Here is a 16,785-nt window from a genome sequence, read left to right on the forward strand (position 1 = left end):
TTGGCTGGGGCAGAGGGGTTAAACCACATAGGAGTTTGAACATCTCAGCCTCACTGTCCTTTTTCACTTTCTTCTGCCACCCAAATATAAAAAATGAGAGAATCTAAGTTAATCTTTCGTTGTGAATATAGAACTGTCCAGTGTCTCCAGCCTACACTGGTCTCTGCAGACTGAAATCACTCACAGCCATGGTTAAGTGCACTACCATTTCTGCATGTTTTTGCAATAGATTGAATAGATATCCTCCAAGGGACAGTTTGCTCTGTCACAGGCATGACAGAGAGCTTCTGTTAGCAGGCAGAGCTACAAGAGTGTGTGTGTGCTGGTAGGGCTGAAAATGCCACTAGCATCTTCTAGGAGAGACAGCGGAGGAGGCGGCAGCGAGGGATGAAGTGCAGAATATTGCCTATGCAGTAGGGTGGTAGAGGTTGCTTACAAGAGATGAAGACATGTTTGCAAAAGAGGAGGAGCAAGAAGGTGTCTGGGGGACACTTTTTGGATGGGCTTGCGACATGGAGAGAACCAGTGCAACAGAGGGCTCAATGAGGGAGACTGGGATAACCAGCCCCACCATGCACTGGGCACATGGGTAGGACTGTTTATTGCTCTGGAGTAATTTATTTTCTATGAAGAATGCTAGAAAGGTTTTGCCTGCTTAAGATATTTTTACCACGGAAATAACCAGCTGTATTTCTACTCTTGCTTCCACTCCAAACCTGTCCAGACAGCCTAAGCAGCATTTTAAGGCCCAGCCAGTAGGAACCCACCTCCCTGAACTATGCATCATGTCTCCCCTAACCCAACTACAACTCACATGCCTTGTTCTGTACTTGCACAGCACTGCTGGCATCAAGCATCCACACTTCCCCGTTGCACACTGACAGGACCAAGGTTCAGGGAATTTGTCTCAAAGGGATATCAAATCACCACTCTTGTACTCCTACTCATCCCCAGTTGTCAGACCTCACCTAGTTGCTCCTATGCTCACACTAATAGTTTGTGTTGGCTCGAGCAGACCCTTCAGAGAGCCATCTGGTTTGGGTCAGAAGACATATGGAGAGGAGATAATCCTTGGCTTTTGCCAGAATGTATCATTTCAGCCTGCCTGACTACAAATAATCCAAATCGGCTACCTGAAAGTCCCATCTGCACATCAAGATAAATGTGACATCAGCCAGGAGATGACCTTGACCACAACCTCCTAGTGCTGCATTCCTACTTGTGGTGTAGCCAACCAGCAACAGCTGTGCTACGTATGGGACAACGCGTGTTCAGAGGTGGTCACATCACTGACTGCTTTAAAACTGACCTCCCACTATTTTAGGTTTGCAGGCAGCAACTGTCCTTACTGAAGGAGAAGCATGGCACTCACACCAAGGACTTAGTGCCGGGATTCACATGCCCAATTTGTAAGTCCAGCAAAGACCAAGGGCTGGATTCATTCACCCTGCTTTGCACCAATGCTGGGCATCTCATCTGAGCTGTAGCAACTGAGTCCAGGAGTAAAGGGAGCAGAGGTCTCCTAGATGGAGCAAGTGCAGAGGAGAACTCAGCAGCTACTGAGACGCTGACTGGGAAACCACAGCCCAGACACACTTCGTTGTGAATGACTTCACGATTTGCTCAGGGATTAAATACTTCCTCATTTAATAACCTAATAATTTGGGCTAGTTTCATGCTGGACTGTTGGAAAGTTCACTGGCTGGAGTCATCAGCCAGGCCTTGTATCAGCAGCTTCCCCCAGCTCTCAGCCAAGTGAGCTGTCCTCATTTTTGGGTCCCCCGACGGGTGGCTCTTGGCACTACCTTCTTCTGAAGGGCTTTGTTGTTCATGCGCGTGCCTGAGGCTTTACGCTCTGGGGGCTTTCTCACTACATCTTGTTTGAGCTGGAAATGCACCTGGGGAAAGAAAAAAAATAACCATGTAACTCCATGTGCGTGCTCTGCTGGCTCAGGGGTCTGCAAGGTGGACCTCTGCTGAGAGACCTCGAAACTGACTCCAGGACCAAGACAAACAATGAGGGGCCTCAGCCAGTGTTAGGCTACAATGGGAACTCAGTGCTTAAATCAGCTGGAGACATTTTTTTTTCCTGGGGAAAATATTGTACCAACCCTCAGCTACATTTCATATGCAGAGAGTTGCTCCTATGGCAGTGCGACGTCCTAGGATGGTTTGGAAGATGTACTGTGAAAGGCAAGTGACTGAGCCATGCTCTTTCTTCATCTTTTTTCATGAGAGGGTAGAGAAATAGCATTGCTTTGCATTTGCAAATCACTCTTCTACAATAACATGGTAAAAGGAAAATCTATTTTCAAAAAGGAAAGCCAAAGAGCTGGGTGCTTAACCTAGCAAAACAAAGGCTAGGACTGGGCTTGACAGCTCTCTATAAATAAATCAGAGAATAAATACCAGGGAAGAAGAGGGGCTATTTAAAGCAAAATGTTGGCATAAGAACAAAAAGGAATAAACTGACCATAAATAAATTTAGGATGAAAATTAGAAGGTTTATAATCCTGAGAAAAGGACAGCTCTGGAAGAACTTCAGAGGCTGGGTAGGGTGGGATGAAGAGACAGAGGGTGGGAGAACCGCCACAGTGTATTTACGGCAGAGCCTAACTAGTGTACATGCAGTGTAGCAAATTATGTGCCAGGACGACACAGCCAGGGGGTTCTTGTTAGTCCTCAGAGGCTGCATCTGCAGTCCTGCTGTGCTCACAGGCAACAGCAGGGGGCAGGGGTCACCACCCGCTGGTTTTATGAGCAAGTCCTAGTTGTCCAGCCTGCCCTCAGAAGGGTGCTGTAGGGGCCACACTGCTGGCAAGAGCACCTGGTTTCACTTCATCTTCCAAAGGTGCTTGGCTGTTCTTTGTTGGCATCCAGTCCCCACCTGTCTTGGGTGCTCTCGGCAGAAAGCAGGGCAGACCTCAGCCTCTTGCTATGAGTTTGATAATAATGTGTTTGGTTCCAGGCAGGATGGAGGTGACAGCAGAGCACCGAAACCCACAGAGCCAGGGGGAGAGTGGAACCTCAGGGAACAGATGTTGCTTCCACATTATCACACTCTGGAGAGTGGGGAGGATGGACGGAGAGCTAAAGAGCAGCAGCCCCAGCCAGCCAGGGTCTGTCTCCACGGCCAGAAGGCAGAGGGACAAAGGAGCTGTCAGGGCAGCCCAGTGCAGCTGTGAGCCCTCAGTAAGGAACTGAGAGGCACATGGCATTGCCTTCACCCTGTCCCTCTCTGTGAGTTGTGTGGAGCCCTTTGTCTGCCAAAGCAGACAGCATGTAGCTCCTGGTAATGCTCTACATCCCATCTCCTTTCTCTACAGTTCACTAGACATCTTCTGCTGCGTTTTTTTCTTCCAGGGCTGAAGACATTTGGAGGCACCCAGGTGACTATGCAGCCTGACTCACCAATGAAGGAGCAGCTGGGCCCACTGTTGTTGTCACTGTCTGGGGCTGGTACCCCTCTGCAGAGGCTGTGACAGTGTAAGTGCCAGGCAGCAGCAGCCGGAAATAATCCCCCATATCACCTGGAACATAGATGAGAAGAGAAAGCACTCAGGATGTAGAGGGAGCAGAGCAAAAGCTCTTGCTGGGTGAACTTCCTTGAGGATGTGTAGCCTTCAAAACCCACACAGTTTTTGGCCTTCCTTCCAGATCTGCTGGCTACCATGAGGCTGGATTCACATTGGTAGATTGCATGTCACGTCTCATTAGCGCTACAGAGTAGAGGTCAGTCTGCAAGTAAACACCAAATGACAGGAGATGGCACAGCAGCATTAGCTGTGTCTGTGCAGGGAGGCTGCAAATCTGAGCATTCACCAGTCAGATGACATCAGACCTGAAGGCAATCATCATCAGTCTGATGCTTTATGCATAACACAACCTCTAATTCCTGTCATATACAATTTTACCACATTCAGGTTATCAGTGGGTTTAAATTGCTCATCAGCTCAGTTGCTCCCCTACCTGATTCTCCCTGCACAAGGAAGCCCCAGGAGCATTTTGATGGACTGTGCACTGGTGTGGTTAGGGACAGGAGATGGCCAACAATGAGGCAGCAGCAAATTATGAATTAGACAATTTCAGTGTACTCCCATCTGTGAAACTGGATGTGTACTGCAAATTTGAGAAATAATTACAGGCAGTCTGTATCACTTTGGCTTGTGAGGCTAATTGGTGTGAGACACAGAAGTCCGGGGCTTCCAAGGGAAAAGAGGGAGGGTGTCTGACAGGTCAAAGGGGATCATTTTTTCCCCCTGTTCTGTCCCAGAGAGGCTGCACTTGGATATTGTGCCCAATTTTGGTGCCCCCCGCTTAAGAGGGACATCAGAGAACCAGAGCTCCTGACCAACAGGGAGAGCTGGGGGAGCCAGGTGGGCTCAGCCTGGCTGGGAGGAGGCAGAGAGAGATCTGCTCACAGCCAGCAGCTACTTGAAGGGCAATTGCAAAGGTGGTGGAGCCAAACTTCTCTGAGTAGTGCCAGGTGATACAACGAGGTGCAGCAGCCACAGATGGCAGCTCAGGAGCTTCAGGGTGGATCACGGAGCACAGCTTCACTGTGAAGGTGGTGCAGCCCTGGCACAGGACAGCAGAGAAGCTGTGAAATCTCCATCCTTGGGCATCAGTGAGAATTGGCTGGAGGGAGTGATGCCTGATCAGAGCCAACGCTGGGAACAATTCTGTTCTAAGCCCCAGAGGGCTCTCGCAGCCAGCAGCTCCATGACTCTGTGATCTCTCACACACTCCCCTTTCTTATGTAGGCTGGCATAATAAGTGCAGAATAATTATTAGAGTGTCACTGGGTCACAGTCCTATAGCCAGAAGGAGTTTTGATGATTTCATAGTCCAGCCTCTGGAGAGCTGGAGTATCGGCTATTTTCTGTAGCCAGAGTGTAATGTCTGGTCTGGCTAGAGAAAGGTGTTTATGAAAAGGAGGTTAAAATTGGCCAGCAAAGGAGAAACCACCACAACTTGGATAAACTGAAGTGGCACTTCATTCTCAGTCTAATTTTGTCTTGAACTTTCAGCCTTTCATCTTGACCTGCCATCGTGTCCTTCATTATCAACCTTCTCAGCACTTGTGTAGATACTTAGATACTTGAGTAGATTATTCCCTCAGTCTTCTCCTTGATTATATATAAATGCATTTTCTCTTTTCTCTGAGATAAAATCAGAATTGACTTTCTGAAGTCCTTCACAGTAAGGTTTGCATTCCAGTTCTCACCTCATTCTTTCCCAAGCCTTAAGTCCTCCCCAGTCCAACATGCACAAGCACTGTGCACTGCTCAATCCTCACACCTAATGTTTTTCAGAAGTCAACCATACTGGTCACACATCTTATAGCCTCCCCCGCTAACCCCTTCCCACATACCCAGATAGTCTCCAAGAGGCTGTATCCAAAACGAACAGCATGCAAGGGGACCAACAACCTACCAGAGGTGATGTCATGGCTGATTCCTTGGACAGAAATCACTGCTCCTGCAATGCCATTGTTGTTCTCATCTGACACCATCCCTTTGATGCCCTGGTGGACCTGCAGGGAGGGAAACAGACTGCTGGGTCAAGGACCATCCTTTGCTCAAGAGGATATTGCCAGCACTGGAGGAGTGCAGAGCTCTGGTGACAACACCATCTTTCCCTATACCCTCGGATCTCCCAGTTCTCCCCAGCAGAGCCAGTCTAAGAAACAAAAACCCTCCCAAAGCCTGCCAACTAGGACACCCAGCGGGCTCCACAACCACCTCCTTTCCACCCCTGTGTTCCCAGGTTCCATTGGTGTCTTGCCACCAGGGCTGGGACCCATGGAAGCCTGCAGGAGAAAGGCATAGGTCCCAGGACTGCGCCCTTACCTCTTCCATGAAAGCAACAAGGGCCTCCCGGTTGGCCATCCATTGTCGCTCCAGGTCTTCTTCAGGCGGGAACTTATTGCAACTCAGCTCCAGAGTGATTTCAAAGCAGTTGGTGTAGAGGTAGTTGAAGTCCTGCATGCCTGGAAGAGAAGAGCCCATGGCCAGGGGAATCCAAGGCCCCCTTTTTGCCCCGCTCCCATCTCTCAGGCATCCTGGCCCATGTCTGTCTTCCAGCAGAACTGTCTTGCTCTTCCTCTTTGCTCCACAGATGCAGCCTCCTCCCTCCATGCAGCACAACCAGCACCTTCTCCCCTGGTGCAGCTCCCTCCCTTATAGCCACCTGACTCCCTCCTTCAGACATCTCATTCACCACTCTGACTCCAGAAGCTCAGGGAAGTCTGGTACCACAGGGGCTGTATGTCCCTTTCCAGTTGCTCTCCAGTCTTTTATCTAGCCTAATTTGCTGATCTTCAGTTTCTTCATTATGCCTTTTTTAATGAGATTTTTCAGGAGCTAGCCACTATGAGAAATGTCTTCCCGTTGGTCACAGTTGTGGTTCCTGATGGAGTTACGACACAGCATTTTCAAATACACTAACAGATAAATGCTTCTTTCGTTCAGCAGCACACAGCAGCTCTTTGCAGACCTCGACTACTTCTGTGGCTCTTTCCCAAGCTACTTCCCAGTCTGAGGTGCAGACACCAGAACCGTATCTAGTAATGGGCACAGAGCTATCATCACAGCCCTTCCCCAGGCCATCCCGTCCTGAGGTTTCTTGTCTATCCCTTCACCTCTCTTCAGCTGAACACCTTGCTGCAGGTGGTGCTCACCTGCCCAGCACTTACCTTTGCTGAGCGAGTACCAGGATGCCCCATTTGTGATGCCATCAGCAAAGTAGTCCCCACAGTTCCAGCCACGGTGCATCCATCCGTGAGCGTACGAGTAGGTCTTGGCCAGCTAAAGAGAGCATCCATTGGTCACTGCTCCCGCACTGTGTGGCTGGGGACCCTGCCCAACTCTGGGCAAAACATCCCCCCTCCTGCACGGGCTTTGTTGGGGAGTGTGGGAGGGAAGTCAGACAGGAGACAGCCCCTGCATTTTACTGCCATGAAATACAACACAAAGTGCCAGGACCTCTGTGAAATGTTGGCAGATGAAGGCGGAGGAGGAAGAGCAGAAATCTGGCAAGCTGGAGGCTTGCTGATGGCACAGGCAGTTTCTGCCCTGCTCCCGCTGAGACGAGGGGGAGTGGAGGGCAGTGGGCCCATGCAGGGGCACCCAGCCCCATCACTGCTGGCCCACACATCTCAGATGGCACTAACAGTGGGGAGCAAATATGCGAGGAAGGCTAACCAGTGTCAGTGCTGATGCAAATATCACATATATCAGGGGAATTTGTATTAAGAAATCATTTAGGCAACTTCTGGTTCTGGCAACCACTTGTTTATCACCCTTATTAAGACTACTGCTTACTTTTAGGCATGAGGGTAGGGCTAAAATCAGGCTACTATATCCAAAGTTTGCCCTCTGTGTAAGACACAGTTTAAGAGATTGCTGTTTGCATTTTCTAAAGGAAACTCTATAGCCTTGTATTATGGTTCAGATAGTGTTGTAATCTGCTATCAGCAGGAGAACAGTTACTTTGCAACATTTCTGATTTCTGAGGCTATGTGGGTGTCATTAGGCTACGCCCCAGACTGCAGCCTCTCTGGGTCTGAGTGCAGCCCTGATCCCAGCAGGTCCTGGCAAGACCCTGCACAGCCTCTGCTTCCAGAGAAGGCTGAACTCCAGCTCAGACTTATTTTTCTCATTAACTGTTCTAATGCAGACTTGCTTTTTCTTGTGCTGGGTATTTCCTAATGGAAGCAGTGACTGAAGGCACTGTTTTCGAGGACATTTTAACAATAGAGCAAAACCACAGGCTTCAACTAGAGGCAGCAGGATCAGCAGCACACTGATACATTCCCTGACGTCTGCCTATTATCTTGACGCTCTTTTTGTTGTATTTTTTATTCTTCACTATCCACAAGCCCCAGCTGGGCACCCACCTCCCATATCCTGCTCTCAGCAGACCCTCAGACAAACCCTGCCACCTCTCCAGGAAGAACAAATGAACAAGCAAGCATATACATGTATACACGCTACAATGGTGAAGCAAAGGTGAGGGCAGGCTCCAGCTCTGGAAGAACGGGGTGGTACTGAAGACACTTGTGGTACTGGGGTTATGGGGAACCTAAACGTGGCATGGATGAGGAAGGGGCCTGGCCTGTCCATGCAGTAGAACCAGCTCACAGTGGGACTGCCCTGAGCTGGCTCACGAGCCAGTGGCTGGCAGCAATGCCGCAGTCTGCTAAAGGCTATTTCCAACACGTTTCCTGGCTTGGCTCCTGTGTGAGGCAGTGACCCAGAGGTTCTCAGACAGCTCTCGTACGCCGCACCCTGCCAGGGCTGCGGGAATGCCCTGGCCCACTGGGGCCGTGCTCACCTTCTGAAACAACTTGTCATCAGGCGTAGGTGTGTTGACTGTGCGCCGGTGGTTCCTGAACCGCTGGTCCTGGGACTTGTCATAGGGGTAATTTGCCACCACCGCTCCACCATGCAGGTTGGCTGAGAGCACAAAGTTGTAGCTGCTGATCCACTGGATCACAGCCAACGTCTCTGGCTCCACCTGTGAGGACAGGGCCGGAGACAAGGACAAGAGCTCAGCCACCTCTGGGCCAGCTGCTGGTCTGTGTCAGGCTGCGGTGTGAGCAGTCACATCAGACCCTACCTTGCAACGTGCCTGCTTCAGCTCCTGCAGCTTCCTCCACTGTCCACCGCCCACCCTAGTGCACAGAGATGGCTCCTCTGGTGCACACCTTGCTACAGCTCTCCCAAAACCCAAGGCACAGGCATTAGCCAGCACATGCCACCTCCTCTGGATTGCAACCTCCTTCCTAAGCTGGCTGTGATGACAGCCTCTCCTGGCAGAGATGCAAGCTGTGATACATGGCAGGATTACACGGTTTCTCTGCATGCTGGAGGCACGGGGAAGGAGACAAGCAACATGCAAGCCAAAGAACAGTATATCTGCTAGGGTGCTGGGCCACTGTAAGAGGATGCCAAAGCCCTCACAGCACCCCAGACAGGTACCTGGCTTTTCCAGTTGTCAGGCAGTGGGATATGGTGATTTGGCCCGCTGATTTCCCCACTGTAGTACATGAACGTGTTGAGGTCAGGGAAGTTGCGATTCAAGTCCACTCCATTGGCGTTGTTCCTCCCCGTCAAGTACCCATTGCTGTCTGGGCCCTGCAGGGCAAAGGCGCACCACAGGGTGAGTACAGGGTGCGAGCAGGCAGGCCAGGTGTCAGGGTGACAAGGACTGGCTGTCCTAACAGTGCTTCGTGCATTTGAGTCACAACATGCATGTTATTGCTGGCAGGAGAATAAAAAGTATTGGTACTGACAGGGAAAGTCAATAACAATATTTGTTTTCCAGGGTGACAGAGCAAGGCATGAGCCAAATAAATAATTTGCCTCAACCAGAGGAGCCACAAATAAAATAATTTCCTGAGTTGTAGCAGTGTGAAGTTGGACTTGATGGTCCTTGTGGGTCCCTTCCAACTTCTGACATTCTATGATTCTATGAAGAGTGAGGTTTTTGGGGAGGACTAGAGGGCTTCACCCCTGCCTCATCCCTCATGTCCCCATTTGCTCAGCTGCCACTTCTCCCACCTGGGGTAGGGAGTTTGCAGTGACCATCCTGTGACAAATAACTTCTGGAGAGGGCAAGGCTGGTGTAGGAAGCCACCTCCACCACCTGACAGGGCCACCTGGGGCAGGACACACAGCACGAGCCCTTGGCACAGGAGAAGAGGAGCAATGATGGCAGTTGAGGGGGCTGGGTTTGGCAGAGCATGGAGAGGAAGGATGCTCCCTCCCCACAGGCACGGTGAAAGGGATCTCGCAGGGATCTGAAGGGCTTTCTGCCCCTACCGAGCTGGAGGAGGCAATCGCTGCCTGGTACCTGCTTGGCAGCCACTTCGTACCCGTCGGGGTTCATGGAGGGCATGATGTGGATGCGCGTGTCGTGGATGAGGCGGGTGATGCGCTCGTTGCCCCGGCGGTACTCCTCACACAGGAACTCGGAGAGTTGCAGCAGCAGCTCACGGCCCAGCACCTCGTTCCCATGCATGTTCCCAACATACTTGAACTCCGGCTCCACTAGAGAGAGCAACAGAGAGTGAAACTGTCAGCCAAGGCTGCCACAGGGGTAAAAGCCAATTCCTACTGCAGGGAGCCTGGGCAAGTCCAAAGGATGACCAGTAAATGGTGTGAAATAGCCCTTTCCCTTGGAAAATGGAAACCCCAGTGAGGGAGAGTGGCACAGTTCTCATATGGGCTCCCATATGAGTTTTGCACAGCACCCCTGGGAGCAGCTCAGGCTCTCCACAGGTTGCTGTTCGCCTTCAGAGCACACAAGAGGATGTATTTGCCAGTGGTTTGGTCTCACGCTGGGCAGAGGCAGCACAGAGGGACCATGCAGCACTGGCAGTGTTGCTGCTGCCCCAAGCCCTGGGGTCCCAGGGCCTCCCAACTCTGCGGTGGGCGGCAGGGGAGAAAACAGCCCATTTCTACCACCTCTGCCCTTCACTGTTTGCTCACAGTGCCTCTCACCAGCATGGTACATTCCTGTCTCTGCATGCAGAAAGGAGCTTTTCACTACTCAGCAGGATAAAATCAATCTCTGGCTTGGGATGAGCCATGCTCTTTCACTGGAAGGGCACAGTCGCCTCTGGCTGCTGCCTGTCAGCCCCTGACTCCTGGGGTGGTGGGAGGCATCAGCAGCTTCTCCTCCTCCTCCCCTTCACCTGCCTCCAAGGAAGAGGTTTAGGGGGCTTCCTTACCCTCAAAGGACAGGGACAAAAGCCTGGAGAAACCCTCAGTGATTGAGTTGAATATGGATCAAACTGTCCCTCAGGCAATTTAATTACAAGCAAAAAGGTCTCTTGCCACTGACTTTTCTAAAATGAGGTCACAGTCTCCTGAGGGAACTGGCAGACAAAATTGCTAAGCCACTATCCATAATATTTGAGAAGTTGTGGCAGTCCAGTAAAGTTTCCACTGACTGGAAAAAGGGAAACATAACCCTCATTTTTAAAAAGAGAAAAAAGGAAGACCCAGAGAACTACAAGCCAGTCAGTCTCACCTCTGAGCCCAGCAAGATTGTGGAGCAGATCCTCCTGGAAACCGTGCTAAAGCACATGGAAAATAAGAAGATGATTGGTGACAGTCAACATGGCTTCACTAAGTGCAATCATGCCCAGCAAATTTGTTGGCCTTCTACAAGGGGGTTACAGCATTGGTGGATAAGAGAAGAGCAACTGACATCATCTACCTGGACTTGTGCAAAGCATTTGACATTGTCCTGAGTGACATCCTTGTCTCTAAACTGGAGAGACGTGAATTTGATGAATAGACCAGTCGGTGGATTAAAGATTGGCTGGTCTGTCGCACTCAAGGAATTATGGTCAACAGCTCAATGTCCAAGTGGAGACTGGTGACGAGTGGGGCTGGTATTGGGACTGGCGCTGTTTAACATCTTTGTTGGTGGTATGGACAGTGAGACTGAGTGCACCGTCAACAAGTTTGTGGCTGACACCAAGCTCTGTGGTGCAGCTGACACGCTGGAGGGAAGGGATGCCATACAGAAGGGCCTCGATAGGCTTGAGAGCTGGGCCTGTGCAAACATCATGAATTTTAAAAAAGGCCAATTGCAAGGTTCTTCACCTGGGTAGACAAAATCCCAAACACAAATACAGGCTGGGCAGAGAATAGATTGAGAGCAGCCCTGAGGAGAAGAACTTGGGGTGTTGGTTGCTGAGAAGCTCAACATAACCTGGCAATGTGCACATGCAGCGCAGAAAGCCAACCATGTCTGGGGCTGCATCAAAACACGTGTGACCAGGAGGTCAAGGGAGGTGATTCTCTTGGTCTATTCCACTCTCATGAGACCCCACCTTGAATACTGTGTTCAGCTCTGGCCCCCAACGTAAGAAGGACACGGACCTGTTGGAGAGAGTCCAGAGCAGGGTCATAAGGATGACAGGAGGGCTGGAGCATCTCTCCCATGAAGACAGGCTGAGAAGGCTGGGGTTGTTCAGCCTGGAAAAGAGACGGCTCCAGGGGAATCTTATTGCAGCCTTTCAGTACCTAAAGGGGATGGACAAGAAAGCTGGAGAGGGACTTTTTACAAGGACATGTAGTGATAGGACAAAAGGTGATGGCTTTAAACAGAAAGAGGGTAGATTTAGATTAGATACAAGGTGGTGAGGCACTGAAACAGGTTGCCTAGAAAAGCTGTGGATGCCCCATCCCTGGAAGCGTTCAAGGCCAGGCTGGATGAGGCTTCGAGCAACCTGGTCTAGTGGAAGGTGCCCCTGCCCAGGGCAGGGGGTTTGGAACTAGATGATCTTTAAAGTCCCTTCCAACCCAAACCATTCTATGATGAAATACAGATTTAGAGACTGCAGGCAGACAGTGCCCAGAGCAGGACTTGCTTCTTTGCTGCAGGAGAGGCACCACACGTGACAGATAGGTTATGCTTTCCCAGAGGAGCTTTTAAAGCAGTTACTTGTGGGAAAATATAATGTCCCCTTGCAGGCTGGAGTTAGCACTGGTAAGATGAGAGATACCAGGGGAATTTGGTTATAAAGGAAGGCTGAATTTCACATGAAAAGGTCAGAGAAGAACAAGGAAAAGCAGGGTGTCATTATAAATGCCGTCTGTGCCAGAACTGGAGACTCCCATTGCACCATGAGTTTTCCAGCCACCAGCAGCAGCCAGACTCACCGTGGCAGCGTGCAGCCACCCCTGCCACACAGTGCCTGCCATGATCCCCGGGGCAAAAGCACCACAGGGCCATGCGTCATGCATCTGCTGCCTCCGAAATCCCCCACGCCTTATGCTTTTCCATATATTTTGATCACTGTGCCTCAGTGCAGGAGACCACAAGTGGGCAATGTGTTTTGACCTGGGTAGATTTCAGGAGACATGAGAACTGGTTTAATTAGGTAATCCAGTTATAAAAACTATAAAAATATCCTTGGGATATGTGCAGCCTTTATTTAAAAATATAAGGTCTCAGCAGGGATTCTTTACTGCTTTGTTTGAGTCTGTGGCAGGACTTGTAAGCCTTTTCAATATGCAGACCCCTAAACATTACCCACATAGCCACACACCCCTAATTACTGCACATATGCTCATTAACTCTAGGCTTGCTTTTTGGAGTCACTTTCCACGGCCTTCAAGGGAGTCCACAGATTCTCGAAATCATCATGCTACATGCTTAAAGGGCAGCCCGAAGGTGGCCCATGGTACAAACAGGGTCACAGGTCCATGCTGCCCACCTGGGGCAGAGGAGATCTCTGTCACCTCCTGTGGCCCTTGCGGCTGCTCTCCTGAAGCTCTGCAGGTATAAAATCCACTGGCACATTGCCTGTGCCCTTTTGCTCACTCCTTGCTTTGTGCTGCGGAGGTGCCCGAGGTGTCCTCAGGACTATGCAAGTTTCCCTGTACCAAATGGAGCTGGCATGGAGGAGGTCAGGGTGGGAAGCCTTCCATCCCGTGCCTGGCACCCCTGAAGGCAATACTCTGGGCTTCAGGAGGGGAGCAGAGAGTACAGTGCGGTTGTGGGGGGGCTGCTCTGCTGAGGGGGGTGCAGGGACAGGTCCTGCTCACCCCTGCAGTGCTGTCAGAACTTTTGCACGTGACTTGGCTGCTTGTACTTGTCAGCCCCTGTGTTTAACCACACCACAGAGCGAGCCAGGATTTGAAAATGCAAAAGATCCTGCAAAAAGCAGGCAGAGCCCTGTCTGCTTCTGTGGCTCCGGGGCACAAGACGGGGAAGTGAGGAAGCCCTGTGCATATGCCCCCAGCCTGGGAGCCATCTGGTTCCCTCAGCCCTCCACAGGGCACCTGGCTGCCAGCAAGGTCTGGCTCGGCAGCGTCTCCACGCTGCACAGGCAGCAGCTCAGGGGGCTGTGGCTGCCAAGGCTCCACAGGGCCACGTGGCAGCAGGTGGAGATCGCTGAGACCTGCTTGTCACAGGGGCTGCACAGCGTCTGCTCAGCTGGGGCTTCTCATTTGCTGTCCCCTTGCTTTGTGGTCTGGAGGAGGAAGGGCTGAACTCTTCCCTCCTGCCACTATCCAGCAGCAAAGGGTGGAGGGTGCATGCTCCCTTCTCCTGCCTGCCCCATTCTGTTTTGGGAAGGAGAAGGTGGCATTGCAAGTGTGGTGCTCGGACGGACTTGCCTGGGTTCCCGTGTTTGCCTGTGCTGAAAAGTCAGAGCTCTGTCCAAAGTACGAGCCTGGGCCACGCTGCAGCTCATGAAAGCAAAGCACATGCGCATGTGTTTTGGGTGCCGGTCCCTGGGCTGGCTATGGGGTTCCTGCCAGAGCCAGCACTGCCTGACACCAGGGCATCACTGGGAGTCCTACCTAGGAAGGGATATAACCACCACCCTGTGTCCAATGGTGCTGTGTGGCCAGGAGCACAGCAATGACTTCTATCCTCTCCAAACCACCATATTCCTGTCCCCCCATACTTACAGGGCTCGTGGATGCCTGGGTAGTCGCTGAACTCCAGCACGTAGAGGTGTCGGCCCTCGACGCTGCGGCCGATGCTGTAGATGCGGGTGACGTAGGGGCACTGGCTCTGCACGCGGAACAGGGCCTGCACCATCTCCTCGTAGCGATGGTGGAGAAAGCTGAGAGCAGCCGCCCCCTCGAGCAGGATCAGGGCTCCCACGAGGGGCCGCAACCACCGAGCCATCCTCCCGGCGCCCAAACCAGCTCCAAGCCCCCGGTTCCCTCCCAGCCGGGAGCTTAAAGTGCAAACTCCAACCAGCTCTTTCCAGTTTCCGAGTGCCAGCCCCCGGCACCTGCGGGCGGGGGGCGGTGGGAGCGGGGCGCGCCGGGGCCCCGCAGCGCAGGAACGCTCCCCCCGCCCGCCCTCCCGCCCGCCGCGGCGAACACCCTCTCCGCCGTCGGGGAAGTTTCCCCCTGCTCCAGCTCACTTATTAACCGGATAGTAAACAGGCCCCGGCAGCCACTGGCTGTCACTGCAGAAGAAGCGCAGGGCTGGAAAACTGGCTGCGGAGGGCGTCGGGGCTGCCAAAGCGCACGGCAAGCGGCGGGGCGGGGGAGAGGAGAAGGGGGCGGTGGGCGGGGGGCATGCCCGTCGTCGAGCCCGTCGGTGGGGCAAGAGCCGAGCGGGGTGGGGGGTGGGAACGGTGCCGGGGCGGCCCCGGTGACCGCACTGCTGCTGCAGCTTTGCCCAGCGCGGGCAGCTCCCGCCGCTCCTCCCGGGGCCCCGCCGCCAGCTCGGAACTGCTCCTGCTCTCCTGCCCCATCTCCTGGGGAAACAGAAAGAGACATCACCGCAGGCTTTGCGGGTCTCCCAGGCCCTGTGCCTCGGCCCCTGCTCGCCCGGCAGTCCCGCTGCTCCCGAGACAAACAGAGGCGCAGACCGCATCGCTCTCCCCGGAGCTGCCAGCCCAGGCAGCCCAGCTAGGAAACCGCAAGGGGGGGACAGGGCAACGTGGGGTCTGATGGAGGGGTTGTTTACTGAACACATACCAGCAAGGAGAGTGCTGCTCTGAGCTCAGGTGTCACCCTGCTCTGCACTGGAAGTGACCAAGATAATGGTCTCTGACAGGCATCAGGCAATGAGCAGCAGAAGAAAGCTCAACAGCCTAAAGCCAGATGAAAGTGCCCCACTGTCTGCTAATAAACAGAATTGCAGACTGTTTCTGACATTGGGGGAAGCTGGTTCCTCTCCACCTCTCTCTTATTATACGTACCCTTGCCCCAGTGGGCAGCGGCCACCTCGAGGTCCCTGTGCTCTGCCCATGGATGGGTGCAGCTGTGGGAGGCAGCCTTGCTTTGTAGCCTTACCCCATGGGGCTAGAAGTCCACATCTTAGTGGCTCTGATGGAGATCTTTATTAGAACGTCCCTGACACAGAGCCCAAAAGTGACTACAAACAGCCAGAAGATTTACCATCACACCTGGATGTGTCAGGAGAAAGTCTCCCTTTGCTAACGTGAGCCACACTGCTCTGTCCATGTCATCCTGGAAAGGAGCTCCTCCTGTCATCAGCAATGGGCTTCTCAGGCTACTCAGTGCCATGCTAAACATCTGTCTTCCCTTCAGCCTTGAGGTGGATCCATGCTACATTGCTCTAAACTCAGTGACAAGGTTTGCTCTAGCTGCCTCTCCCCCCAGCAAAGCATCCTCTTACCAGTGCTGCCCAGCACCAGCGCTGCCCTACCTGTCCTCCACATCCACTTGGGTCACTGACCACCTTTCTGCATCAGTTTCCCAAGAAGTGCAGTGGTTAAACCAAGGAGCCACTATTTATATCCTCTAATGCAAGCAGTGCAGACTGGTGGGCAAAGCACACAGCCTGTCTGCTCCTGGCCTGGCTTACTCAGATTTTCCCACTTCCAACTTTCTTCTGGCCCAGTCCCACCATACCAGTCCTTTCTGTCCTTGTCCCTGTGCATTCTTGGTCTCCTGCCCCATCTGCACAGCATCCTCCTCTCAATTATGGCCCCTTTAAAGAAAACAAAAAACCAAAAAAAAACAGGTTGTAAAAGTCTTAGTTTTGAATAAATATCTCTTCAAGACATGACCAGAAAAAAAGATAATATTCTACATACATAAAGATAGCATTAATACCTTCTCCCACTTAAGCTCCATCCCACCACATCTCCACTTGTCAGTCAGTCTCAGAGCAACACATGTTCAGGAGCAGGATGTCATTGCACCTATCTTTCATCACGTAACAAGAAACAGTCCTGGAGATGCTAGCTTTTCCCAGCTCTTACAGAAAACCAAGGAAAAGTAGCTGAGGCGTTAGCGGGGCACGGTGAGCACGGGTATGCGCAGC

General features: G+C 52.2%; 1 protein-coding gene across 3 annotated transcripts; it reads right to left on the reverse strand.

The window, feature by feature from the left end:
- Positions 1-1,625: 1,625 nt before the first annotated feature.
- On the reverse strand, positions 1,626-15,068 carry CPN1 (carboxypeptidase N subunit 1). Of its 3 annotated transcripts, XM_065067244.1 has the most exons (11): positions 14,442-14,649; positions 11,901-12,044; positions 11,041-11,086; positions 9,859-10,055; positions 8,985-9,140; positions 8,338-8,520; positions 6,698-6,809; positions 5,853-5,992; positions 5,437-5,536; positions 3,412-3,530; positions 1,626-1,898 (listed from the first exon to the last, which is right to left on the reverse strand). In XM_065067244.1, exons 2-11 carry the CDS (start codon positions 11,961-11,963, stop codon positions 1,767-1,769), a joined length of 1,248 nt encoding a protein of 415 aa, XP_064923316.1. In that variant the 5' UTR covers positions 11,964-12,044; positions 14,442-14,649; the 3' UTR covers positions 1,626-1,766. The 3 variants fall into 3 exon arrangements, with proteins under 3 accessions (XP_064923316.1, XP_064923318.1, XP_005507036.2); XM_065067246.1 differs by lacking the exon at positions 11,041-11,086; XM_005506979.3 differs by lacking the exons at positions 11,041-11,086; positions 11,901-12,044 and having other exon boundaries at positions 14,442-15,068.
- Between the last annotated feature and the right edge of the window lie 1,717 nt (positions 15,069-16,785).

This window comes from Columba livia, chromosome 6, assembly GCF_036013475.1.
Source record: "Columba livia isolate bColLiv1 breed racing homer chromosome 6, bColLiv1.pat.W.v2, whole genome shotgun sequence".
NCBI classification, from domain to species: domain Eukaryota; kingdom Metazoa; phylum Chordata; class Aves; order Columbiformes; family Columbidae; genus Columba; species Columba livia.